At 39.6% G+C, this 24,960-nt stretch overlaps 1 protein-coding gene across 1 annotated transcript in view; it reads left to right on the top strand.

Moving 5' to 3' along the window:
* tnmd (tenomodulin) overlaps positions 1-24,960 on the top strand; it is a 66,358-nt gene that overhangs the window by 23,318 nt on the left and 18,080 nt on the right. Inside the window, exon 4 of the mRNA XM_039813267.1 lies at positions 14,451-14,591. Within this exon, the coding sequence (XP_039669201.1) occupies positions 14,451-14,591 (141 nt within the window). The remainder of the gene's footprint in view (positions 1-14,450; positions 14,592-24,960) is intronic.

The raw sequence follows: 24,960 nt of genomic DNA, 5'->3' as shown, positions 1-24,960 counted from the left end.
CAAAACCAAATTGTACCCCACAATTGCTTACAGAAGGACACCAAACCACTTAATATGCAACTCCACTGTATAGCCTACTAGTGACTTACTGATTTACCTGACAGAGAATGGGGCAGATTCAGAATGTAATCACAAAATATCACAATGAAAATGTGGAGTAATCAGATTAGCCTCATGGACTCATGGCAGCACACTACCCACCTGGCCCGTTATGAGAGCTAATCAGCACATAGCTGCATTAATCAACCACCAGAACCTGACTGTTTTTGTTTGTGCAGAGAGAGAGAGAGAGAGAGAGAGAGAGAGAGAGAGAGAGAGAGAGAGAGAGAGATGTCTGGTGTAGTATGATTGTAAACCAGCAGAGGCGATAATTTCTATACAGGTTTAGTGACTTGACTGTGAACGGTGAAGTAGGGGATTTGATTCTCGGGGGTATTCTGGTGACGGTAATGTTATTAGTGTTATAAGTTAGCAGTAGACTTAACTAACCCGACCCAGGATGAGTCTGATAAAAACTGCTGTGTCTGCCCGGTTCAGCTCTGAGATTTTCTCGCATTGCACAGCGCTGTTAAGGAATAATCTCAGAGATTCCGTTATGTTCTGCCTCTGTTTAGAAGTGGGGGAATGTAGGCTACAGCTCAAAGCAACTTAATACTATAGAGTGTTGGCAAATGCATGTGTGGGATTCTGAAACGTCCCTAAATTTGGGAATTGTCGTTTGTTCATTCAAAGTCAGACAGTCCAAAGTAGGGCTACTTTGCACATTTTTGTTGGTCTGAGGGGTATTTCACATGTTAGCTTCCAAAGCTCCGCTGCTTTCTTCGACCCTTTCTGTCTCTGGTCCTGCGCTGTGCTCACTCAGTGTGCAGTGTGAGAGGGGGAGTGGCCAGCGGCTAGAGCGGCAAAAGCCAATGTGTGCTTCTTTTACCGATATATACTGTATTTAACGATATCTTTTGCATTTCTAATCCAAACAATGTAAAACTTGGCACTGCACTTACTCGTCCCCGTAGCCATACACCTGTCAAGGTGTTTGAAATCCATCTGACTTACGGTTCGAGAGATATGTGAATAAAAGACACACAGACAGACGTTCCTGTAATTTATAGATAGATGGTGTAGCAGAAACAATATCTTGGCATTTTTGCAGTAAGCTGAATGTAGACTGGCTTTCATTGCTTTCCACGCACAATTTTATTTATGCATAAGTTGGCAGGCAGATAAATGCACTACAAGTACTGCTGATAAATACCAAGGCGACTCTCTATTGTCATCTGTTGGTAACTTTCCAGTGAATTTAAATGTGTCACATCCACAATATTGAGTAAACCTGTGCAAATGGAAAGCATTTTTGCCCCTCTGAACCACAAGACGTTCAGCCTCCACTGACTTTTAACAAAATGAGACTTGGACTTTTTTCTTTTTTAGTTGCTTAAAAACTTTCTGGCTGCTGTTAATGGCGTTCATCTGGCCAAATTATTGCCTCGCATCTAAATGATCCAAATTGCAGCCTTACAGCTCACACAAGCTGTTTCTTAAATGCCACTTAGCTGCTGGATCCCAGAGTGTGCTCTTGTTGATTTATTGGGAGGTGGAATGGCTGAAAACCAGCAGAGCGACAAGGAGACGTATCCACTATAGAGGTCATTCACCTTGTGACTGTCTGGCTTATACTTCAGAAGCTTGCAGTCTTTGGTCTGTTGAGGTTTCAGATTGTGAGACAACAATAAGCAACAGGATTCAGTCAGTGCTCCTGACAACCAGCAGATTGTTCTTCAGCTCGGCACAGTGGTTACTCAGTAGGGAAAGGCACAAAGGGAAGATGCAACATGGTACAATGCAATGGCAGAGTAAAAAGAGATGGCAAAACACAGTCAAAGGGCCTTCGTGTGGTTTACCTTCAATTCAGTTTTTACTACTTTCTACTGGTTGTTGATACTGTGGAAGCCATATCTATCTCATGTTGGCTTGTGGAATTGGAGAGAGGTTACATAATTTGTCATGTCCTAAAAGGTTGGTTTAACACCATCTTTAAAGGCCTTGTGAAGTCCCTGTGTTCTCTCTGACAGTTGGCAGGTGAAGATAAAAAAAAATATACTATTGGCAATTTTGGAGGCCCTTTTTTCTCCATGTCACTGAGGTGAAGAAAAAGCCACCATTTCCTCTTTCTAGTTTATCTGGGGTTTGGCTAAAACTTAAAAAAAAATACAAAAAAAGTTGAAAGCTGATCAAACATTGGTTAAATGTAGCAATTCTCAGCCTGGTCTGTGTCACACATTTGCTTGAACACACAACTTTGGGTCTTAATAAAAACCCTCTATGGCATAATTATCAAGCTAAGATTGTGGCTTTTACAAGTTATAACTGCAAAAAGATAAAAAAGAAAGGAAAATATATAACTTTTTAAGCAAAAAAGTCTGGGGAAACATCACATTCCCCGAGCTGCTGTTTGAAGAAATACAACCCTGTGTTGTTTTCACTTAGATTTTTATTGAGATCATAGAAACAAACACATCGAACAACAATGTGTCCCAGTCCCTGAGTGTATTTCACAATAGTGTGTTGACCAAAAGTACTGAATAGCTCCCAAAGTTCCCCCTGTGCCCCTCCCTCCTGAACGCAGCTCTATTATGGGCACAGTAGCACGTATCAAGGTGATTTATTGCCAGAGAGAGCTCAAGTTGTTTAAAATGACTGGTGTGATTAGTCATATATGCTTCAGAGCTGAAAAAGGGGTACACAGTGCTCCTGTAAATTAACAGCAGCTGCAAACTGTAGTCGGCCACAGCAAGGTGGTCAAACGTGGTAAGCGGCAGAGTCGCCGGGGGACAAGGAGAGAAAGTGGGTCATTACATCCCTTTCAGGTATGAGTAGGTTGACAGAAGAGAAAGGAAGGCTACGTTAAAGATTCAGAGGCTCTGTGATGAATTGATTTCAGCAATGGAAATAAAACAGGAGAAGTATGATAGTCTGTGAGTTTTGCCAAAATTCCACTTGAGTTACTGCACAAATATGCTCCATATATTCCCACAAGCTCTCAGATATCTCCACGCTCCATTATTCCTGACAGAAAGGTACTCCTGGAAGAAGCGTTTTATTTGGTAACTGGTTTTCTTTTGGTTTTTAAAGTATAGTTTCCTCTTTCCTCCACTTGTTTAGCATATTAAAAGGGATCTACAAAAAAACATTTTTACTGAATCTGTAACTGGCTTCACATTGAGCCAACAGAGAAGAGCCAAGGAAATTATTTTGTGTGTTTGTGGTATTTGTCTGACATGCTTTACAGGCATAGCTCTAGATTTTGGGAAATAAATGAAAAGACTGATACCACTCTTAAACTTAAGTGGTATCAATCTAATTGTCGGTAAGAAAGCAAATAGGTCTATTTCCCAAAATGTTGTGCTGTTCCTTTATAATCTTTTGAGTGTCTGACATAACCTGCTGTACTACTCAAATACAGTGTTGCAGGGATGACATATTTTTGTAGGCCGACCTGGAAGTTAGCACTGCCCTGGTTTCCTCGACAAAAACCCAATTGGTTTTTGCATTAGTTTTAGGATCACAGCAGATAAGTCGCCACCTCTAGCTTCCAACGGCTTTTAACAGATTGTAAGTGCTTGGCATGATGACATTGTCTCAGCTAGCCAGTTGTTAGCAACCGCCTTTTTTAAGAAACGTACAAGCTTCAAAATTCACAAGTGGGGTATTTACTGACATATTTTATGTCGTAGAACAAAACGTTAAAATCTCTTAGGCTTTTCTTAACCAAAGGCCTTATTTCGGGCATCCAACCAAAACCCATTCAAAAAACCCATTGACTTTAAGATGAGGGAACCCGAAGTGCAAAAATGCTAACTCGTTTCCAGGTTTTAGGACTCCTTCCTGCAGCATGGACGAGTCGTAAATCTCACAGTAATTCTTCACCAGATCAATGGCCATCTGCATTACCCGACACCTATCTGATACCAATCTGATTAAGGGCAGAAGACTCAAACCCATTACCTTGTGAAGCTCAAGCTTTTTCAACTCCACTATGCTAAGAGGAAACTGCTTTTTTCAAGGAGGTCATCGATAGACTTACAGTAATGTAGTTTTCCAGTCTGTTCCACACTAAAGGAAATATCCACGCTCGGATACTCTTACACTGTTAAGTATCATCAGTTTGTGATGTTTAATGCACTTCAGGAGTGTTTTTTTGTGATGAAATGTCATAATTCACTTTTGAGTAAATGCATTTTCTTTTAAACTGTGGCTGCATTACATTCCTGTCTATTGAGATTTCTGTCATCGGGATTTTTCTTCTACAGTGCATTTATTAAACAGTGCAAATTTGTTGACTTAGAAAGAAGCTTTTGCTCTTTTCTTCTGTAAGACTGACTCCAAAATCTGGCCTTTATCACTGATGTTTTAGGTAAACTCCATCATAGCTCTGCTAGAAATATTTATAGTGGCATCGTACTGTCTGTGGCGAAGTATCTGCTAAAATGAGAAAAATACACAAACGACAAAATTGGCTCAGAACCGAGGTGCATCCAAGGTACATTGCCAGTAGCTGTTTTTTCTACAGTGTTAATGTGCTTTAGGAAGATGGCTCCATTAAGCTTTTGCAACTTGACACGTTGTAGCTTATTCTTTTAAAGGCTAATGACCTTAGCATTTTCCTTAACTGGCCTTTGGCATTGGCAGCTGTAAAACATTTTAACATCAAATTGATGCTTAAAGTAATTGCTTGGGTGAATTCCCAAAAGCACTTTAACCCCCATGCCAACCTAGTTTTAGCTTTTCATTTAATGCTACATACACCACACACTCAGATTGTGAGTTTTGTATGGCTTCCAAAAACATTAAGAAACCACTAAAATGCAGGAGCTCTAGTATGCAACAACATCATAAATGTCAGCAAGATCAAAATAAGTTTTCGTTATTTTTATGCCAGTGTATTGAGTAGTAAATATGCAAGGTTCAGGTTTTTTTTAAACACCCATTGGTGTTTGTTGGTGCTATTGATAGAACTTCCTGCAGATAAGAGGGCACAGTTTCTTAATTGCTTGCATGCAGCTATTTACCTCCACATGTAACAAAACCACAGAAAAGACGGGTACTAATTACAATGCAATGTTTCAGTGCCTTGCAAATGTTTATATTTAGAGCCAGAGTCAGATTTTGCGTCCTCTCATTACACACTGACTGGGCCCACGCATACAGCTTCCAGACAAATGTTGAGACTGCATGCTTTCTTTGGCTTTATATTTGGAAGATTCCTTGCTTCCAAGAAAGCCTGGCATGGTTGTTAATCTGAATGTTAAGCATATTTTAAGTGACTAAAAATAAAAATAGATGGAGAATTACATAAAATAAACACGTAACTCCCAGCACAGTTTTTTCTGTGACATTCAGGTGTTGGACTAAAAAGTAACTGCTCTGTCACTGGTAGTTGGACATTCTGTTCTTAATAGTAATTGATTGACACAGTTCCATATCAGTTTCATTTTTCCTGACGCATTATTATGTAGCCTATCCCACTGCTTTTCTTGGCAAGAACCGCCCTGCGTAGCAGCTGAGTGGTTAGACAGATGGTTGTTGAGGTAAGGCATCGACCTCAAGAGGTTAGGGGTTGGGACAGCCCGTAGAGCTCAACAGTGTGGTTCCGGAAGTGAAAATCCCATTCATATTATGGAGGATTTTGGATTATTAGCCATAATGTCTTAACAATCCAATGTAGACTTTCACAAGATTGTGAAACAATGGTTGATGCCCCTGTAGAAGCCACAAGTCTATATGATATCAACCTTGAAAAGCATGTTTTATTCGCGATGTCGTAGAGCGACAGCATGAATGCCTGGCCAATCCTAGCGCTTGAATGCTACGCAGGGCGTGTCTTACTAAGGAAAGCAGTCAGATTCATAACGCTGCCAAGCCATGCAATGTTAATGTGGGAATTTTCCCTGTCAGGAAATAATGTTTCCGATTATTCCGACACCACATGAATGCAGCACAAACGCCCTATCTTGCAATATGTGAAAACTTATTTGTGTAACTGCCCTGTGATTCTGATCCGCTTCCAAATTGAATGTCAATGCTACACCGTTCCACCAAATTTCATGAAAATCGGACCAGTGCTTTTTTTGTAATCTTGCTGACAGACAAACCAACCAACAAACGAACAAAGGGACAAACCAAACTAAAAAACATAACCTCCTTCGAGAAAGTAAAAAAAAAAAAAACAGAAAGCAAGTTCAATATACATGAAATTAGTAGTTGTAAGTTGCATCTGGATGGATGGTGGGTATACAAGTCCTGCGTTTGGTTAGGGTAAGACACAAACACGTAGGAAAAGACAGAAGTTTACAAATTCGTCCCGTGCTTTATATCACTGTTGACTATCTATAATACTAAGACCACAGTCTTTCCCTAACCTTAATCAAGTGCTGTGAGTACTTAACCTTAAATTGTTGATATTCTATTGCAAGAGTGGATAATCGAGGGAAAACAAGTGGAATATGTTGTCAGTAAACATTTTGCAGATACGTTCAGTATCTAAGATACTTCTTTATGTCAACTAAAATGGACATTGATTGTGTGAGGTACAGCCATATACTGTATTTCTACAGTTTGCAACATTGTGTTGTATTCTGCTTGCTGTCAGGTTGTCTTCAGTGAGATTGATGTTGTGCACTGCCAGTAGGCTCATTCTACCCAGTACCAACTAAGTTGACGCAGTAGTGACTGACCAGTATTTTCAAATTTAATTTTCTGAGCTGGCACCTGTCCAGAACCAACTGCCTGTATTCAGGAGGCATCACCAAACAGCAGCCTGCATGCGTTTGGCAGCCAGAAAGCATTCCTACTTCATCTATCCAAATTCTCCAGGCCTTGGGAGTTGACAGGTTTGGTAATCAGTGTCCACAAGCATAATCCCCATGGTCTCAAGACACCACACAATCAATTGTGTTTCTCCCTACCTCTCCCTTCCTCTCAGATTTTACATATAAAATCTGCCTTGCGAGAGAAAAAACATCCACAAATATGCATACCGCACAGTGTCAGACCGTGAATATAGAGACCATGTGTCAATATGTGTGAAGGCCATCTGCACCACTGCTCCTGGGTAGGAAATCTATACCAGCTGTAATTATTTCCCTTTCTGATCCTCATTTTCAAATAATATTTCCATAGGAACCGGCTCCTGCTATTCCCTTAGCTTAATGTGTTACGTTTCTAAGAATTCTCCTCCCAGGTTTGTTTTCATTACCTGTAATAGAGTGTGTGTGTGTGTGTGTGTGTGTGTGTGTGTGTGTGTGTGTGTGTGTGTGTGTGTGTGTGTGTGTGTGTGTGTGTGTGTGTGTGTGTGTGTGTGTGTGTGTGTGTGTGTGTCTGTCTGTGTGTGTATTAATTATTCTAGCAGTTAGTTTTTGCTTTGATTTGTAAAGGTTACAGCAGTTGCAATTTCCTGTACCTAAAGGAGATGTTCCATTTTTACTCCTGAGAAAATGAGAAACTAATAAAAACAACATTACCAACCAGAGTACCATAAATACTTTAGTTGTTTGAGACTTGAGCTCTGAAAAATAAGTCTGGTGCAGCCTGGTTGAGGACAAGGAGCCAGTGGTAGAGACAAGGGAAAGCTGCCTGTGCAACACTGGCAAGAAAGCTGAGGTGATCAACTAACTCTGCTTTTCCATGCCCAGCTGATTTGAGTTTGAGCTCTACAGCAAAAAAAAGTCAGATGCATTACAGATAAAAAGCTGTATAAATGGCAATAAAACAAACCTTAAACGTTTGAAGTCTTCACTAGTTCGACATTACACAAACAGCAATGCAACGTCTACAACAACTACTACAATCTAGAGACACCAAACTTTGTGTGACTCAGCATCCAGACAGCATGACTATCTGCAGTTTCGTTGTCAGTGCAACTCAGAAATCTCCTTAAAAAACACTTGTCAGCGTCTTCCCATCAAATGTGGCCAAGTGTTGTGTTCCATTCGCTGCCTATTTAAAAGCAGCTCTCGAGCCCGTTGAAGGCACAGTCACATATGATCTAATGGGTCGGCCCACTATCAAAGTACGAGGCTTTAAACAAGCTTTCACTCCCAAATTGACAGGTCTTTTGATACACATATTATCACTAAACAACTAAATATTAGGCACATGCCTATCATTTAAATAATAGACAACATTTTAATCTAAAAGTCAAACTCACAAATATATATCTGGATAAACCTGTAATTTATATTATCAAAAAATACAGATATATTTGGTGTGTCTCTGGCTCTGTTCTATTCAAAAAGTCATGACAGTGTGACAGTGAGACAGTGTGACAATGGGCCAGCATGAACAACACCAGGAACCTGAAACCGAAGAAGCTAAATACTAAATGGACTACAAACCCAATATCATGCAAAGATCACAATATGTTCAGTCTGCACAATTATATAAAAATAAATGTAAAGCGTTCTACAATGACACAGTTCTCCACTGACGAATGCCAGTGATGGCATTCGTCAGTGGTTCAAAACAACCTATTTTTTTTTACATTTTACTGACAAAAACCTATTGCGGCCATGCACATAATGACTTAATAGTATCGGTCATTTACTGAAAGAAGATCAGGTATGTTTGCTTTCAGTAGCAAAGTCAGAAGAATTGTGACAGTGTACCATCGCAAATTAAGGAGGAAGGCAGATCGGTTGGATAGTTGAGCGTACAGAGCCTTTGTTCACCAGCGATTCACATCCTGTCTTCTACCAACAGTGAACAATGTTTGTTTCATTGTAATTATGAAGGTGATTTTTCTGTAGTTTGAGTTAACACTCAACTATAACTTAAACTATGGGACTTTTTCTATATGAAAACAAGACCAGAACTTTTCCCTCAACCAAGTGCTGTGGATGCCTAAATCTAACACGTTTTATCATGCAGTATTTGTTAGGAGTGGATATTGTATTGCAATAGCAGATATTAGGAAACCTAATTTAATACATATGAACGTCAGTGAACATTTCACAGTATCAACATGTTGCGACTTTGCAGATAAACTAAACATTTGTCTTTACGCAAATAGAACAGTCTGGGTATCATTACATTTCTTACAAAACATACTTTTATTTTGTAGTATATATATGATTATATATTAGTAATATATATAGTACAGCTCCTGTATATATTGGGCTGAAAGAGGGTGCTGACAATCAACCTACTTTGTCGTTTCAGTATTAGGATTTGTTTTGTCTATTATGTCTATAATATATGCTTTATAAATAAGAGAAATACACTGCATCATAGTGTGGTTAAATATGGTATAACCCGTGTCTTATTTTTGACAAATTTTGTCAAACTGAATTTAAAGCCACAAGTCTCGAGGTGGTTTAAAACCAGCAAAGACTTTAAATAGACTCAAACCAAAAGGACACGATGTTCGCCAGTGTGATTGTCTAAGCTGCTGCCCACCTCGATCTATCACAGGGCTGCCTATGGCTCCCAGGAGGCCCGTGCACTGTGCAGCCCCCGCACCGCCTTCCGCCCTTTTGCCTCCACCGCCATCACCACCTCGCCGTAAGTGACAGGCATCCCGTTCCGCCTGACTGGAGCCTCTATCTCTTAACCCTCAAGGACAACTAAGAGGACATATTGTCATCAACTCATCTCTCCATAGATGCACACTCCCCCCCCACACAGACACACACACCTGTAACAGCTACATGACCTTTTCTTATTGTCCTTGAAACCATCTAGGTGGAGGTTGTTAACAACCATTTCAGACAGAAACCTTGAATAGAGGAAATAAACAAGGAATTGTCTGTGAAAGCTTTCGCACAGATCGCCTCACACTTCTGAGCTTGAATGTTTCTCCACGCTGTGGAGATGTGAATTCTTTATCTCAATCTGTACAACAGTCTGAGGCGTCTTGTGATGTGAGAAAGGACCTGCTCCAGAGGGATATCGGACAAGGCAGTTTTTCAAATAAATACAAGACTTGGTTCGCAGTAATGTTTCATGGCAATCAATGAGTATTTCAGTACAGTGCCAGATTGTTTGCTTACATCAATGTATTGTTGCTGCTGCTTTGCTGTCTTATAAAGAGCAGTTACTGTATAAACTCTGCTCTTATTCCTACGGCTTGTTTTTGCACTTTGACGTGCTCTTAGAAGTTGCTACGCTGACAGGGAGTGGATGCAGAACTTCAGATTTGAGTCTGTTGCGGATAGCCGCTGTAGGAAACTTAAGAAAAGAAGAAAGCTATCATGTTGATAAGAAACTCTTGAAATTTTAAGAATGTAAAATCCCGAGCTGTGTAGTCTTTCAAAGAATGACCACATTCATTAACTAAGATAGTTTCTTCTAAAATTGTGTTTTTAGCTAAGAGTAGAGATGGTATACTTGAGAATAGTTTTATGAAGAAATTTGTGGCGCAACTATAAAATTAGTCCTAATCACTTATACTGCATGTAGTTAAAGCTGCACCAATTAGTATTTTCATATTAGCAGTGGAAAAATGACAAAGCCACATATACATATCAATCCACTCTGCAGTTCCCCTCAACTCTATGAAGCGTTTTAGCATGTTTTAGCTTATGGTTTTGGGTTTTATAGCCTCCAACTTCAGTTTTAGTTCACTTTGCTTCCATCAGGATCGTTTTGCAGAAGCAGCTGTTTTCAGCCCTAAAAAAGCTCTAAAAACCCACTGCACAGCCATTAAATTGCAGACAGTTAGCGAATAGTTGGTGAACATAGTGGAGCATTTAGCAGCTTAAGAGTCAGATATTTTTATCATGAGTTTTAAAAAAAAAAAAAAAGCTAAAAGGACAGTTAATATTAGACTTACATATCTGCCAGATGTGTAAACTGTTTGCTAACACATTTGCAAACAACTTTATGGAGGTGATAATATGATAATGTTGTGTTTATAGCATGTTGCAATGTTCCCAAGAGGCCAAACAAAATGAATAATGCAAGTTTAAAAGTGTTTGTATATTAATTGATGTTGTATTTGTTGATATACATCTTTCTTGTAACCCTAATGAATTCATTTGCAGGCACTGATTATATCTGATCTATATGATCGATCGAATAATCATTTGGGTAAACAGAGCAAATCTTCAGCTAATACAATGCATTTTTACGACTGGTTAGGCATGAAAGTTCAGTAGACTTACTGCAAAATCTTAACTCAAGCACCACTTACCATCTTCTTTGGTGCTTTCCACAGCATGTCATGGGCTTCGCCAGTGAATGGAGTTTGCTCTGTTGTCGCAGATTATATAGTTCAGTCATGCCATGCGTCACAATAACTGGCTCAATCATAGCTATTGACATCAGCTGACTCATCAAATCATATCCATATACAGTTTTTATATAATATATATTATGATATTAGAGATTTAACTGTATAACCGTTTTCTAGAAATGGTCATTTTCTTGACGCCAGTGTCTCTGATTGAGGTAGTAAGTGGACTTTGAGTTAAGATCTAGTCATAACTACATGCCTGGTGTATTTGTAAATAAAATATCTTGCCTACTGCACCTTTAATGTCACAGCAGTTTCAAGAATTTAAAATGTATTAAAAGTCTTTGTGACCATGTGGCCAAGTTAGCTCAGTTGGTAGAGCAGGCGCACAGGTTTACTCCTCGACGCAGCGGCCGCGGGTTTGACTCCGACCTGCGCCCATTTGCTGTATGTCATTCACCCCTCTCTCTCCCATTTCATGTCTTCATCTGTGCTATAAAAATAAAGGCCTCAAATGCCCCAAAAAATAAAAGTCTTTGTGACCAAAGTAGTCATATAGCGGCCTTTCAGAGTCTTTGTACAGAGAGTGTAACATAAATTGGAGCTCCTCCTAGTGCTGGCCTTTTATCTGCCTGTTCAGTGTCATAGAGGAAGCTAATTAACTTTCACTCTTTTTTTTTTAAACATTTTGGAGCCAAGTGACAATTTCTGTGAATTGTTATTTAGAAATGGTACAAGATAAGTAAATTATGCAAAACTAGCCCTCTTTAAATCTCCCATTGCATATTTTAAAATTTAAAAAAACAAAAACAAATGTGAAATGTAAATAATGAGAGTCAGCACCAAAACAAATTATAACGATCCTCGTCATTACAGTGAGGCAAAATATTGAGCTGTGTTCCAAAATCTTCTCCTTATTGCAGCATAAATCACACTGCAAGTTCCCCTATGTACTGAAGAACTTATAAGTATCAAAAGAGGCCATACAGAGGCTATTCATTTCTATTTTCAGAATGCCAATTATGGTGCACAGCAGCAGCTTTGGATATTGAACCAGTTGAAGTCAAACTGTTGTAATACATTATTATCTATTTCAACCTGGTGCAGTGGGGAGATTCTCACCGCTGGATTTTCATCAAAAGTGATAGCCTGCTGAAAATGTAATTCACTGTTTTAGTATAAATCAATAAGCCTCCAGAAGCTATTCCCCCATTCCACCTTTATGTTAATATAAAAGAAATGCTCAAATAGAACTTTAATTCACCACTCAGACTTTCAGACTGTTTAATAGCCCCAATTTTATCCATAACTGCCCAATTGACACTTACATTTCAAGCCCATCTTAATTTGGCTTCTCCTGACGATTTTAAGTTCTACTTCTCTTTGGAACCAAGGCTACTGTGACCCATATTAATGGAGATTTATAGGCTAGAGCCATTCTAACAGTGATCTTCTATTAAGAATTATATCCCATTTGATCATTACTACTCTGTTCTCCCACCAGAAAAAAAGAAGTCATCGCTGTATGTGATGCAGTGTATTTAAAATGGCTTGAGTCCTGCATTTAAGCAAGCACACACAAAACATGTTAAATACTGAACATGTGAAAGAGTGCAAAGTGAAAGCTAATTTAGTTTTAGACCACTAGAGGACATTCAGATGTTTCTGATGAGGGATATTAATCCTGATGGACTCTCATCCGAGTGTAATCATTAATCATGCGTCTCATTGGCGAGGCTCTGATTTGCCACTGAGACAGATGAAGATGAACTCAGCAATATATTTCTCATCATAACACAACCCTCACATAAATATTAATAGCATATTTTCAGCTGGTGGGCATGAATCATTTTTCAGACAGGGAATTTTAAGAGCCATCCATGCATGTCCAAGAACAGTACATAAGCAAGCAGTTGTGATAAACAACACTGCTTCGGGGAAACAGTGAAGAGAAGGCTTTAACTGTACCAGAGATTCAAAGGTCTTTATTTTGCTTACTTCAGGGTCCTATCAAAATATTTTCTTATTTACCATTACAGCTTGTCGACACAAATTTTTTGATTGCACAAGTGATTGTGATCACTGATTTTATAGATGTATTTGAGACAGACATTTTAAAAGATACTCTCTCAATACTGTAGCTGCTCTGAGGTTTGAGATCATGGCTGTTAATATAGGGGGGTTAAAGGAAATATCCAGGCTTTGATACTTTAAAGCTACTATGATCGATATTTCACATGTGTACTTTTAAGGGGCCTTTCATAGTGACAAACCCACAGATAATTCGCGAGTGTTTAAGCGGCTTTCAGCTCATTGTTTTGGTTTAAGAGTCCACAACTTACTGCTCATCTCATCAACCTCGTTTCCAGCAGCGTGCAGCTTTTTTTCTTTTCTTTTTTTTTTAGCAAAACAACATCTGATAAACCCACTGTACGCTACCTGCCCTGCCCAGCACCAAACAGCAGAATAAATATAATTTAGCTGCTGGATGTGTAAACAGACTACTTGTCCATAAATACTTAAGTGATAGTATGTCAATACAGTATGTTTGCCAGCCACTTGTTGTGCTGCTCAAGTGGCCAAAAACAAAACTAAGTGCAGTTAATATTTTATTTGTTTACAGCAATTTAACCTTCTAAAACCATTTATCAGACTGAATTGCCATTTCATTGTGCTTCATTATTCAGTCGTGTTCATGTCAGCCGTTTTGTTTCGGAAGCAAGTGACATATGGCTCATGTAGTTTGATCAGTTGTCATTTTCATTCAAGCTGGCTTAGTGGTTGCTTTGGAGGTTGTTATTTCTGTAAGTTGACTTGCAACAACCTGTACAGATGCGTAAATGTTATGTACACTTACTCGGTCGCCTTTTCCTGTATCTGGCAGATGACGTCAGAAAGATGGCACCTCCATTCTACAAAACTCTTATTGGCTCGATTGTTTACCAATTTGGGAAACAGCTGTCAACACAAGACCAATTTAAACCACTGAAATAATCTTGAAATGTGGGCAGCTATTCATACATAAGTCTGGACAGGCCTCTCTTATATTCAGCGCAGAGTTATTAAATAATGAAAAATTGTGACTCATTTTGGGTGGACTCCTAAGAAATTGGCCTTCTTGTTATGTTTTTTTATTCTTTGGTACAAAATGATGATATAGCCAATGCTAAATAAACCAAAGACGCAGTAGCATAAAGGTGTAAGGTTCTTTGTGTCATTGCAGGTGTACGACCACCAGTACAAAGCTATGTTGGATGGAGTAGAGAGAGACGGTATGATGGAGATTGACCCAGGGCAGCGCATGGAGATCTTCAGAATGGGGAACGGCAGCGAGGAGGTACTTGAGGTGCACGACTTCAAAAATGTAAGTAAAAGGTTAAACAAAGCCATGTAAGCTACTCTTCTTTTGCTCAAAACTTAAATGCTGTAATTGTGTCTTCTCTTCAGTGAAGGAAGGATTATGATTAACACATGGTTCACTTTCTGCCCTTTAAAGAGGCGGTTGACAACATTTATCCTTTGTTGAAATCATATTTTCTTCAACAATATTTTCTCCGCTTTTGTCACTGAGTGAAAACAGGTGTGACAAACCATTGAAACATCCGAGAAACAAAATAATGGAAATTATACTCAGTGAGGTGTACACAGGGATGAGACAAATTATTTAAAAAGATATTAAATCAGTAACTGTACTCCTAGGGATTATGTGTGTTTGAGTGCACACAAAAGCAGCCCAGAAAGAAAGTAAAGTCACTAAAAGACCGTTTTCTTCCTGCTAATTTTATACAGCAACTTCTTTGCACTGCAGAGACAAACACCATTAAAAAGCCCATCTCTATTTGTTTCTCACACCTTTCTTCAACTGCAATTTTGTCTTCAGCAGACCTCATTAACTTTCCTTTCATTCCTAAATCCTTTCGAGTGTTACACATGCTGCACCTCAGAAAAGGGAGCTTGCTGTTTGACTGGTTAATGGATGCTCTTATTCTCACACCATTATTTACTGTGAAATGTTGGGATGCAAGGCTGAACGTTACAGGATGCTACTCATCCCAAACAAAAACCTACATTGAGTTATTGTTTGTTACAATGGTCTGTGAATCTAAAATAATGGAAACCCAGCACAGTGCCGGAAACCTTTAACCTGTGCAATTAATCTCTCCCACAGACACACACATAGACACACGCATGCACGCACGCCTGTTGCTTGTTCCACTTTCTGTTAGTGAAGCACAGCCCCTGAGGAGATTTGTTTGATTCAGTGCTCCACCATGGAAGACTAAGAAACAAGTGAATGAGCAGAGTAATTCAAACCTCATTGTGATTCTTTTTTTATAAAAAGGAAGGAAACCCACCAAAACATAATGGGTTGTACTAAGTGGTAGCTTGTGTGCTGATCTTAGAATAGATTTCTTTAATACAAAAAAGGGAAGTTGTATGTTGTTACACAGACCAAATAAAACAATCTCCATCGAGCCTGAGGGCTGTGTAAGGAATGGAAAATGAGGGGATTATGCCACCAGGTCCATCGACCGCAGGCAAAAATCCATTCGCTATTGTTCCGGACCAATACTACTCATTTTAACAGGGAAAAACATGGAAAAAGGGACATCCTGAGAGAAAATCGCCAGAGTAAATGTTAAAGCACACTTATCAAGAACATTTATTTTAAGTAAACAAAAGCACATTTGGCCTTAAACTTGTTCTGAAATTTTAGTTCAATAAAATGACAACTGCTTTGGTGTTACAGCATATATAAATGCATGGCTTTAAATTCACACCTGCCAACCCACCAAATGCGGGTAAAAATTAACATTGGTCATAAAGTTACGAGCCAGTTTAGCTGGTGATGAAGAAGCAAATAATTCTGCGTCTGTTTGAATTGGCAGTTTGACTCATTGTTGCCAGATTGGTCTGTTTTCCACCAAGAACTTTGGGCGGTTTTGTGTTCGTTTTGCTTGGAAAGGTAATCTTATCTGGCAACACTGCTTGTAGTTGCCTAATCCTACATTTCCCATGAACACCACGTTGTGACGTGTCGTACAACCGTTGGCTACGTGTCAGCTTGTGGTATCGGTTACGAGCTAGGATAAAACGGAGAAGATGGTAAAGTTAGTTAGGAAAAAACAAATGTGGATAGTGGAAAATCTCAATGGCTGGTAACTTAAAAAATCTGCTAGCCATGTTGGTTGGTGATCAAAAAAGTTAATTTGAAGTCCTGTATACATGTATATTTCAAATAGCCTACATGAAAGGCATGCTATGATACAATCAGAAACAGTAAGGGATAAAGCTAAACATTGACATTTTGGGTTGAGGTTTGGTTTAGTTGTGGTTAGAAAAGAAAACATGTTTTGCTAAAAAGATTGTTTTTTTCTACATTTCAAAAGATCCACCATGAAACTTTCTGGTGATGTATTTCAGTCACTGCTTTTAGTTTGTTCCATAGACTGTAAAAAGAAGTGGACGTAGCTACCGTGACATCACACAATGGTTTGTGGACTACTGTTTTTGTTCTAAAGAGGGAAACCTTGCCGCTTTAATGCATGTCACCCAGCCGACTTTTGCTTTCCATATGCATGTACTGCCCACGCTGCAGTGACACAGAGCCTGTACAAGCTAACACTAGCTAGCTTGGTAGGCAAGGTGCAACGAAACAAGATATTCTTAGGGGACCAAAATGTTACAATTCACTGTCATGAAGTGAAAACACACTGTGAGAGGGGTCAAAGTCCAAAAAAACAAAAACACAGACAACACCCAGAAACAAGTTCTCGGCTATTTTAAAGGTGCACTATGAGTTCCTGCATGACGTCACTTCTGTTGACGTTCCAAGTAAATACCAAACAAAACAGAGCAAGCTCGCCCCTCCCCCTATGTTTCTGTAACTGCCATGACTAACTGACAAACTGTCACTAACCCCCACCCCCCTCCCCCAACCATCTTGTCAGTGATTGGCTGGAACAGGTTTGTTGTATTTTGGTGCACAGCCTGTGCCCCTAATGTTTGTTTGACGTTTACGACCCCTGTGTTGTCTCCCGAGACCGGGATTTTTCACAGTGTATTCATGGGGCAAGCAGCTAGCGGATCAAGGAGAGATGCCTACGATTTGAGAAAAAAATGAAATCGCACTGTAACCATGCAGGAACTCATAGTGCCCCTTTAAGGTACACAGTGCCATGGATACGCATTGCCTCTATTCTGTCGCTACCATGGTAACCTGTCAATCACAAGGTAGCCACCATAGGCAGCCACGCCCTAAAACGTGCCCTGCTTTATCATCTATTTCACTCTAAATGGAACCATAATTTACAAAATAAACATCATGCTGTATTGAAGAAGACTTGAAACTAGCGATTAAGACCATGAAATCGTTAGGACATTTTTACTGAAGTAATGTAAATCAGGTGAGAAGTAGGGTTTTATAGACCATACTGTATTTATTTCTGTTATCTTACCAGGTGTTTCTTACATTATGTCCTTCATGTGTGTACACATTCAACCAATATCTAGGCTATACCTGCTTATCCTTAGCAGGATCGCAGGCGTCCTCTGGCCTATAGCTCACATTGGTAAGAGGCAGGGTCCATCACAGGACTAACACCAATAGGCTATTATATGGGATTAGTTTTGTGACTTTAATTCCAAGCAAAACTTCTCAAGTATCAAACAAAAAACACTAACTCAAGCAAAAAAACTGTCACCTCAAAGGTAAAACTTAAAACTTGCAAATAAAACATTTGTGTAGTTGTAAACTATTGGTCTTTTATTTGTTTGATATTTTGTCCTTTTGTTTACAGTTCCCTCTGCTTCTTTCTCAATGATCAGTCTTTTGCTCTCTCCATCACGTTTGCAGTCATGCTCCCAGCTTTCTCGTTTGCGCTCCCTGACTTTTTGCTTGCGATTCTGACACAAACATCTCGCGTGGGGTGGGTCTTACAGAAGTGCGTCCCCTCCCCTGGTGGCTAATGAGACTTAAGGGGAAAGTTTGAGTGACAGCTCAGCCTCAGTGCAGTAGTGATGGGCATTCCGGCTCTTTTTCGTGAGCCGGCTCGTTTGACTCAGCTCACTGAAAAGAGCCGGCTCTTTTGGCTCACAAACGGCTCTTTAAAAAAATTTATGTTTTGACTATGATAGGTGTGAAAAACAATTCTAATTAAATTATTAAATGAAATGAAATGAAGACTGCGTTGCTGTGGGTCGCAGATTAGGCCTACTTGACTGAGTGGATACATCTCCACGTGAGGTGCTGGCTCCAGTCGCTCCACCACCGTCACTAGCGGGACCGCTAGTTTCTCGAAGCTCCGCTAGCTTCACAGTTGGGTGCACAGTTCGCATATGCCGGTGTAGGTTGTGCGTAGAACCGGCTTTATATGAGATTTGGTTTTGGCAAATTCTACACTGTGCTTTAACATTGTCTACATCATTAAGATGATTCCAAATGCTGCTGTGCTTCCGACTCATTTTCCTGCTTTTGTTTTGTTTTCAGAGCTGTTTTTCCTCTCCTCTGTCCTCTCCTCAGAGTTTGACTGTGTGTGTGTGTGTGTGTGTGTGTGTGTGTGTGTGTGTGTGTGTGTGTGTGTGTGTGTGTGTGTGTGTGTGTGTGTGTGTGTGTGTGTGTGTGTGTGTGTGCGTGCGTGCGTGCATGCGTGTGTGATGGCTCGGCCCGTCCCTCATGTCGATTATTGGTTGACACCTCGGTATGATTGACAGGAACAGAATGTGAGGCTGATCAGACAGTCGAAACTAATGTGTGCCTATATAATTATTTTTTGTTCTTTGAATTAGTCAATTATTTTAAATAAAATAAAATTCACTCATTATTTCATTATTATATAATTTAATTTCTATAGGCTATATTTTAAAAATAGAGTCGGCTCTTTGGATATGCGAGCCAGCTCCGCTCCGTTCACCTACAAGAGCCGGTGTTCTAACGGAACACCATACCCATCAGAATGGGATACCTTCGGTTAATGTGCGTGCGCAGCAGTGAAATTTGTGGGATTGGCGCATGCGTTAAATTTAAACCATCATTTCAGCATACCTAAGATTACAAGCGGTAAGTGTTGGTGTATTATATCCAACCCGGTCTCACGGCAGTTCGTGTAAATGGCCACGCTTATTCTTAATCTATTGATACGTGTTCACGGAGACGTTTTCCGTTTTTACGTTATAAATGTAACGTTATTTTTACGTGTAAATGTAACGTTATTTTAGGACTTGTAAATGTAACGTTATTTTTACGTGTAAATGTAACGTTATTTTAGGACTTGTAAATGTAACGTTATTTTCGGGGGTAAGGGCCGGAGGCGCGCAAAGGTCGCTCCATAAGCCGGGAGAGCGCCAGCGAGGCCCCGCTGGGGACCCGCTGGATAAGGTGGCGGGAGGTGGCCGAAAGGTCGCTCCGCCCATAAGCGGGAGGCGCCGCGAGCGCCGCTGGGGACGCGCTGGATGAGGTGGCCGGGAGGCGGCCGAAAAGGACGCTCCATAAGCCGGGAGGTGCCCGCGAGGCGGCCCGCTGGTGAAATACATTACTTTACATTTTCGTCTTGTCCACGTAAAAACCGACAAAAACGTCTCCGTGAACACGTATCAATAGATTCAAATAACGTCACAATTACACGAACTTCCATGAGACCGGGCTGTTATATCGCATTAAACAATGGGCTATCAAAACAGCATACCTCTTTTATAAACTGTATTTTTTTTTATTAAACCAGGGGTTATCAAAACAGCATACCCCTATAGAAACTGTATTTTTATTAAAAAATGGGCTATCAAAACAGCATACCCCTTTATAAACTGTATTTCTTTCATTAAACCAGGGGTTATCAAAACAGCATACCCCTTTATAAACTGTATTTTTTTTTATTAAACCAGGGGTTATCAAAACAGCATACCCTTCACAAACACTGGTATGCTGTTTTGACAAAGTAGGCCAAATTGACAGACCCCGCTATAAAACTAAACTTCCGGTATGCTCTTCTGACAAAGTATGCTACATCGACAGAACACCGGCTCTTAGAGCCGACTCATTCACGAAACGACCCATCACTACAGTGCAGGTAAACTAACGTTAGAGACTCAGAGTCTGGTCTGGAGGACACACAAGCCACTCCACAGGGGATTCCTACAAGATTAATAAAGTGTAAGTAAGTTATTAATTATATATATTATCTGTAATCTACGTTGCAAGCATGGTTACTAGACATTTGTTGTTTCGTTGTGTTAAGTGACTAGCTAGCTAGCTAGTAAAGCTTTTTAAGTTAGCATTTAACATTAGCTATAGGCTACTGCTAACGTTATCTAAAACTTGTAGCCACCGGCTATCTTACTGAGCTAATAATTTACCATGGGAATCATGTATTCTTCATGAGGCCTTACTCAATGGAGCTGTATTAATTATCGTCTTCTCTCTGTATACACCTGCAGGACCCGAGCAGAGCTACGATGCTCTCCCAGGTAACCTAAAGGTTAGTAATGTAGCTACATTATGGTCTATTAGGAAAAATTATTATCCAGCTAACTACTAATTGTTGTGGTTGCTATTGGCCTGATAATACACAATGCTAGGGTATTGGTTAAGTTGTACAATGTAGAAGCTGTGAATGTAATGTATTATATCTAGAGGTTGACACATACTGTACAGTACAAATGCAGTGTTAGCACTGCTTAACTGGTTCATCTTTATAGTTTTGTGCTCATCTGTACTTTCCTAGTTAGGACAAATACTGGCTATCCTAACTCCAATTACATGTCTTCTGTTGCATTTGCAAGCAGGTCAGCATAAGGAAAATGTTCATAGTGTTTTTAAAGGCTACACATTTGCTAATGGCTACTTAAAAGCAAGCTATTTTAATTGTAAATCACACAACCTTGGAAGCCTCAGTTATCAGTAAGAACTTTGTTACCATTTGATTTGTGTAAGAACCTTTGTTATAATTTTCTATCACAGCTCACATCAGGCAGACCAACCAGGAGGATGTGGAGCAGCAGAGGGAGAGGAGCCTTCGGTCTCTCTGTGGAGGAAACACTGTGTGCGAAGGCTTCAAACAGCCAGGGTATAGACCAATAGTGTATGTATTGATCATATTTTGCTCAGATACTCAGTTAACACTTACAATAACCTTTTTTCTTAAGTTTTCATTGGTGTACTTGTAGTTTCTTAGTCCATTGTATGTCAATATATATCCTACTACAGTATACGGTCCTGTAATTTAATTTGTGTTTACATTGTCTTACTGTAATTATATTTTAAAATGCACATAATATATAAAACATTTTTTTACATTCACCCTTGTCTGTTTGGTTCATTATATAAAACAGGAAATAAGGTTGAGACTATTATAATGCTTTATTTTTAGTCCAATATAAAACTTCACATACATAATGGATATTTGAACATATTTAGCTGGGGCTCCGGTGGTAGAAGAAGCTGGAACTCAGTGTCAGTCATTATTTGCAGTACATCACAGGTCAGGGTCAGTTTTTCATCACCAACAATACACAAACATACTGAGTAATTGGGTTATGTATATATTTCACATATTCAGTTTCACCTAAGGCAAGCTGTATTTCTCTGCTGACTTGTGTCTGCAACAACACTTCTGAGGGTGGTGCAGGAATATCACACACAACTCCTGGACGCCTGGGATCATCTGGTCTCCTGAGCTCACTGATGGCCCACTGCTCCAGTCTGGACGACAGCCTTTTCTGCAGGACAGTTCTCTGAAGGGCTGGGATGTGGCTGTAGTCCTTCACTTCCTTGACTTCTTATTGTAAAGCTTGAAGTACCTTATTGGATGATAAAAAAGTGTTAGCTTAATAATAAATAATTGTAATTCACTCTAGAAACATTTTTTCTAGCTTTCTGAACACTACTGGAACACTTATTTCTGGAATATTATTGATCACACTTTCTAGATTCCTACCTCCACGTTGACTACATGTGTAAAGTAAGATATGGCCAGCCACCAGGACACATGCACATCACATCAAACCATAAGGATCACTAAGCAAAGTATTTGTCAAGGGCCTGGTGTGTTAGTTAAAGTACATAGTTTGGACAGTAGTAACACTATGCATTAATTCTAAATATTGTTGACATTTACAGCGCTAAAAAATACAAAAAATACGTCCGTTATCTACCATCTTAAGGTAGTGCAAAGAAAGAACAGTGTGTACAGATGGAACATCTAATGTATGTGTCGAACCCTATATATATTACATTCACAGCTTCTACATTGTACAACTTAACCAATACTAGCAACCACAACAATTAGTAGTTAGCTGGATAATAATTTTTCCTAATAGACCATAATATAGCTACGTTACTAACCTTTAGGTTACCTGGGAGAGCATCGTAGCTCTGCTCGGGTCCTGCAGGTCTCTACAGAGAGAAGACGATAATTAATACAGCTCCATTGAGTAAGGCCTCACGAAGAATACATGATTCCCATGGTAAATTATTAGCTCAGTAAGGTAGCCGGTGGCTAGCTACAAGTTTTAGATAACGTTAGCAGTAGCCTATAGCTAATGTTAAATGCTAACTTAAAAAAGCTTTACTAGCTAGCTAGCTAGTCACTTAACACACGAAACAACAAATGTCTAGTAACCATGCTTGCAACGTAGATCACAGATAATATATATATATATATATTAATAATACTTAAACTTTATTAATCTTGTAGGAATCCCCTGTGGAGTGGCTTGTGTGTCCTCCAGACCAGACTCTGAGTCTCTCACGCGTTAGTTTACCTGCACTGAGGCTGAGCTGTCACTCAAACTTTCCCCCTTAAGTCTCATTAGCCAATGGGGACGCACCCCTGTAAGACCACGCCCACATGTTTGAGGTTTGTGTCAGAATCGCAAGCAAAAAGTCAGGGAGCAAACAAGAAGCTGGGAGCATGACTGCAAACGTGATGGAGAGAGCAAAAGACTGATCATTGAGAAAGAAGCAGAGGGAACTGTAAACAAAAGGACATAATATCAAACAAATAAAAGACCAATAGTTTACAACTACACAAATGTTTTGTTTGCAAGTTTTAAGTTTTACCTTTGAGGTGACAGTTTTTTTGCTTGAGTTAGTGTTTTTTGTTTGATACTTGAGAAGTTTTGCTTGGAATTAAAGTCACAAAACTAATCCCATACTATTACGGACAAACAGGATAACACTATCATACTCACAATTACACCTACTGGCAGCTTTAGAGTCACAATTAACCTAATCTGTGTTTTTGGACTATGGGAGAAAACCGGAGGACTCAAAGCCTTCTTGCTGGACTGCACCAGTGTGCCACCCTTTTCTTTCACTTGCCACCGGCCTACTAGATCAGTTGTCTGCTTCCACACACACATTACAGCCACCAGCCTCTCAGCACAGATACTGCCTCCTACACCAGATTCAGTTATGGTGAATTCACAGTGCAGCAGTTGTCAGTCATTGTTTTCGTTGCTTACCTTCAGATGGCATCTTGCCTGAAGCTTGAACCAACATCAGTAAATCACCACAGATGTTGGAAGAAACAGCTGGTGAATGCAGCCAATCTGTAATAAATAATATTAATGTAATAGGCTTTGTTTCTCAATGGATTTAGCTTGCCATTTCTTTTTTCCAACTAAGTTGCTCTGATAGATTCTCTAAAGTTTAGCTGGTAACCTCAAACATAACAGAAGTTAAATGGCTGTGGCAATATGACTTTTTAGCCATTTAATATATTTCAATCTCAATCACAGTGTTACTAAATTTGATACTAATGCTGGCCTTTTGTGTGCAAACTTAGTTTAAATAAGTTACTAACAATTACTGAAGCCTGGGGGATATTTTTTCTGCCTTTCCGATCATCTCGGCTTCAAAAGCCATTTAAAAATGCATTTTGTACCCACCCACCCAACACATGAAAGGTTTATATAACCTGAGCCTTATTTCTAACTAGCTTGTTTAATGTGTGTCATCAATTTGCATGTTATGAGTTACATTAATATTCAGCTTCTTTGTCCAACTTTTAATGTTTCAATTACCATACAACATCATTCACCATACAACTTAAACAATTTGTAATCTCTAATTAACCAGTCCTACTGTTAAGCTTAATTACATAAATATTGTTTACCAGACTGAAACTCAACATACACTGCATGGGTCAAAGTATGTGGACACCTGAAATTTCATCTAATTTGTTATAAACTTAGCACAAAGAGTAAAGAAATTTGTATTTGGTAGATTTCTCTGTGGGAACAATGCTTTTTGGCAATAAATCTTATACCGTTGGAAAGCCTGTTTAGTTCCCTTTCAAATGGTGCCCCACTTGTAAGGAACATGCATTTGTGGGATGAGCAGCAGCACTGAGTATGTGGGTTGCACCCAGTAAAAATTTGCCAAATCTTCTCTGCCAATGACTCGTTTGGTGTTTGGTGGATTGGATGATTGAAGTTTGAAGAAACAAGACATATTGGCAATTGAACAATTTATTCATTTCACAAACAGGAGCCTCAGTAGCGTGTGGAAGAACCATACACAGCTACAACAGCCTGGCACCTCCTCTTCATGCTGGTCATCAGCCTGGTCAAACACTGCTATGGGATGGCATCCCATTCTTCAACCAGCATTTGTCGCAAGTCAGCCAACGTGATTGTGTTGGTCACTCTGGCACGAACAGCACGCCCAAGCTGATCCCACAAGTGTTCAACGGAGTTGAGGTCAGGACTGCTGGTTGAAGAATGGGATGCCGTCT

This window comes from Perca fluviatilis, chromosome 10, assembly GCF_010015445.1.
Source record: "Perca fluviatilis chromosome 10, GENO_Pfluv_1.0, whole genome shotgun sequence".
Taxonomy (NCBI): domain Eukaryota; kingdom Metazoa; phylum Chordata; class Actinopteri; order Perciformes; family Percidae; genus Perca; species Perca fluviatilis.
This window is presented reverse-complemented; position numbering and strand designations above follow the sequence as displayed.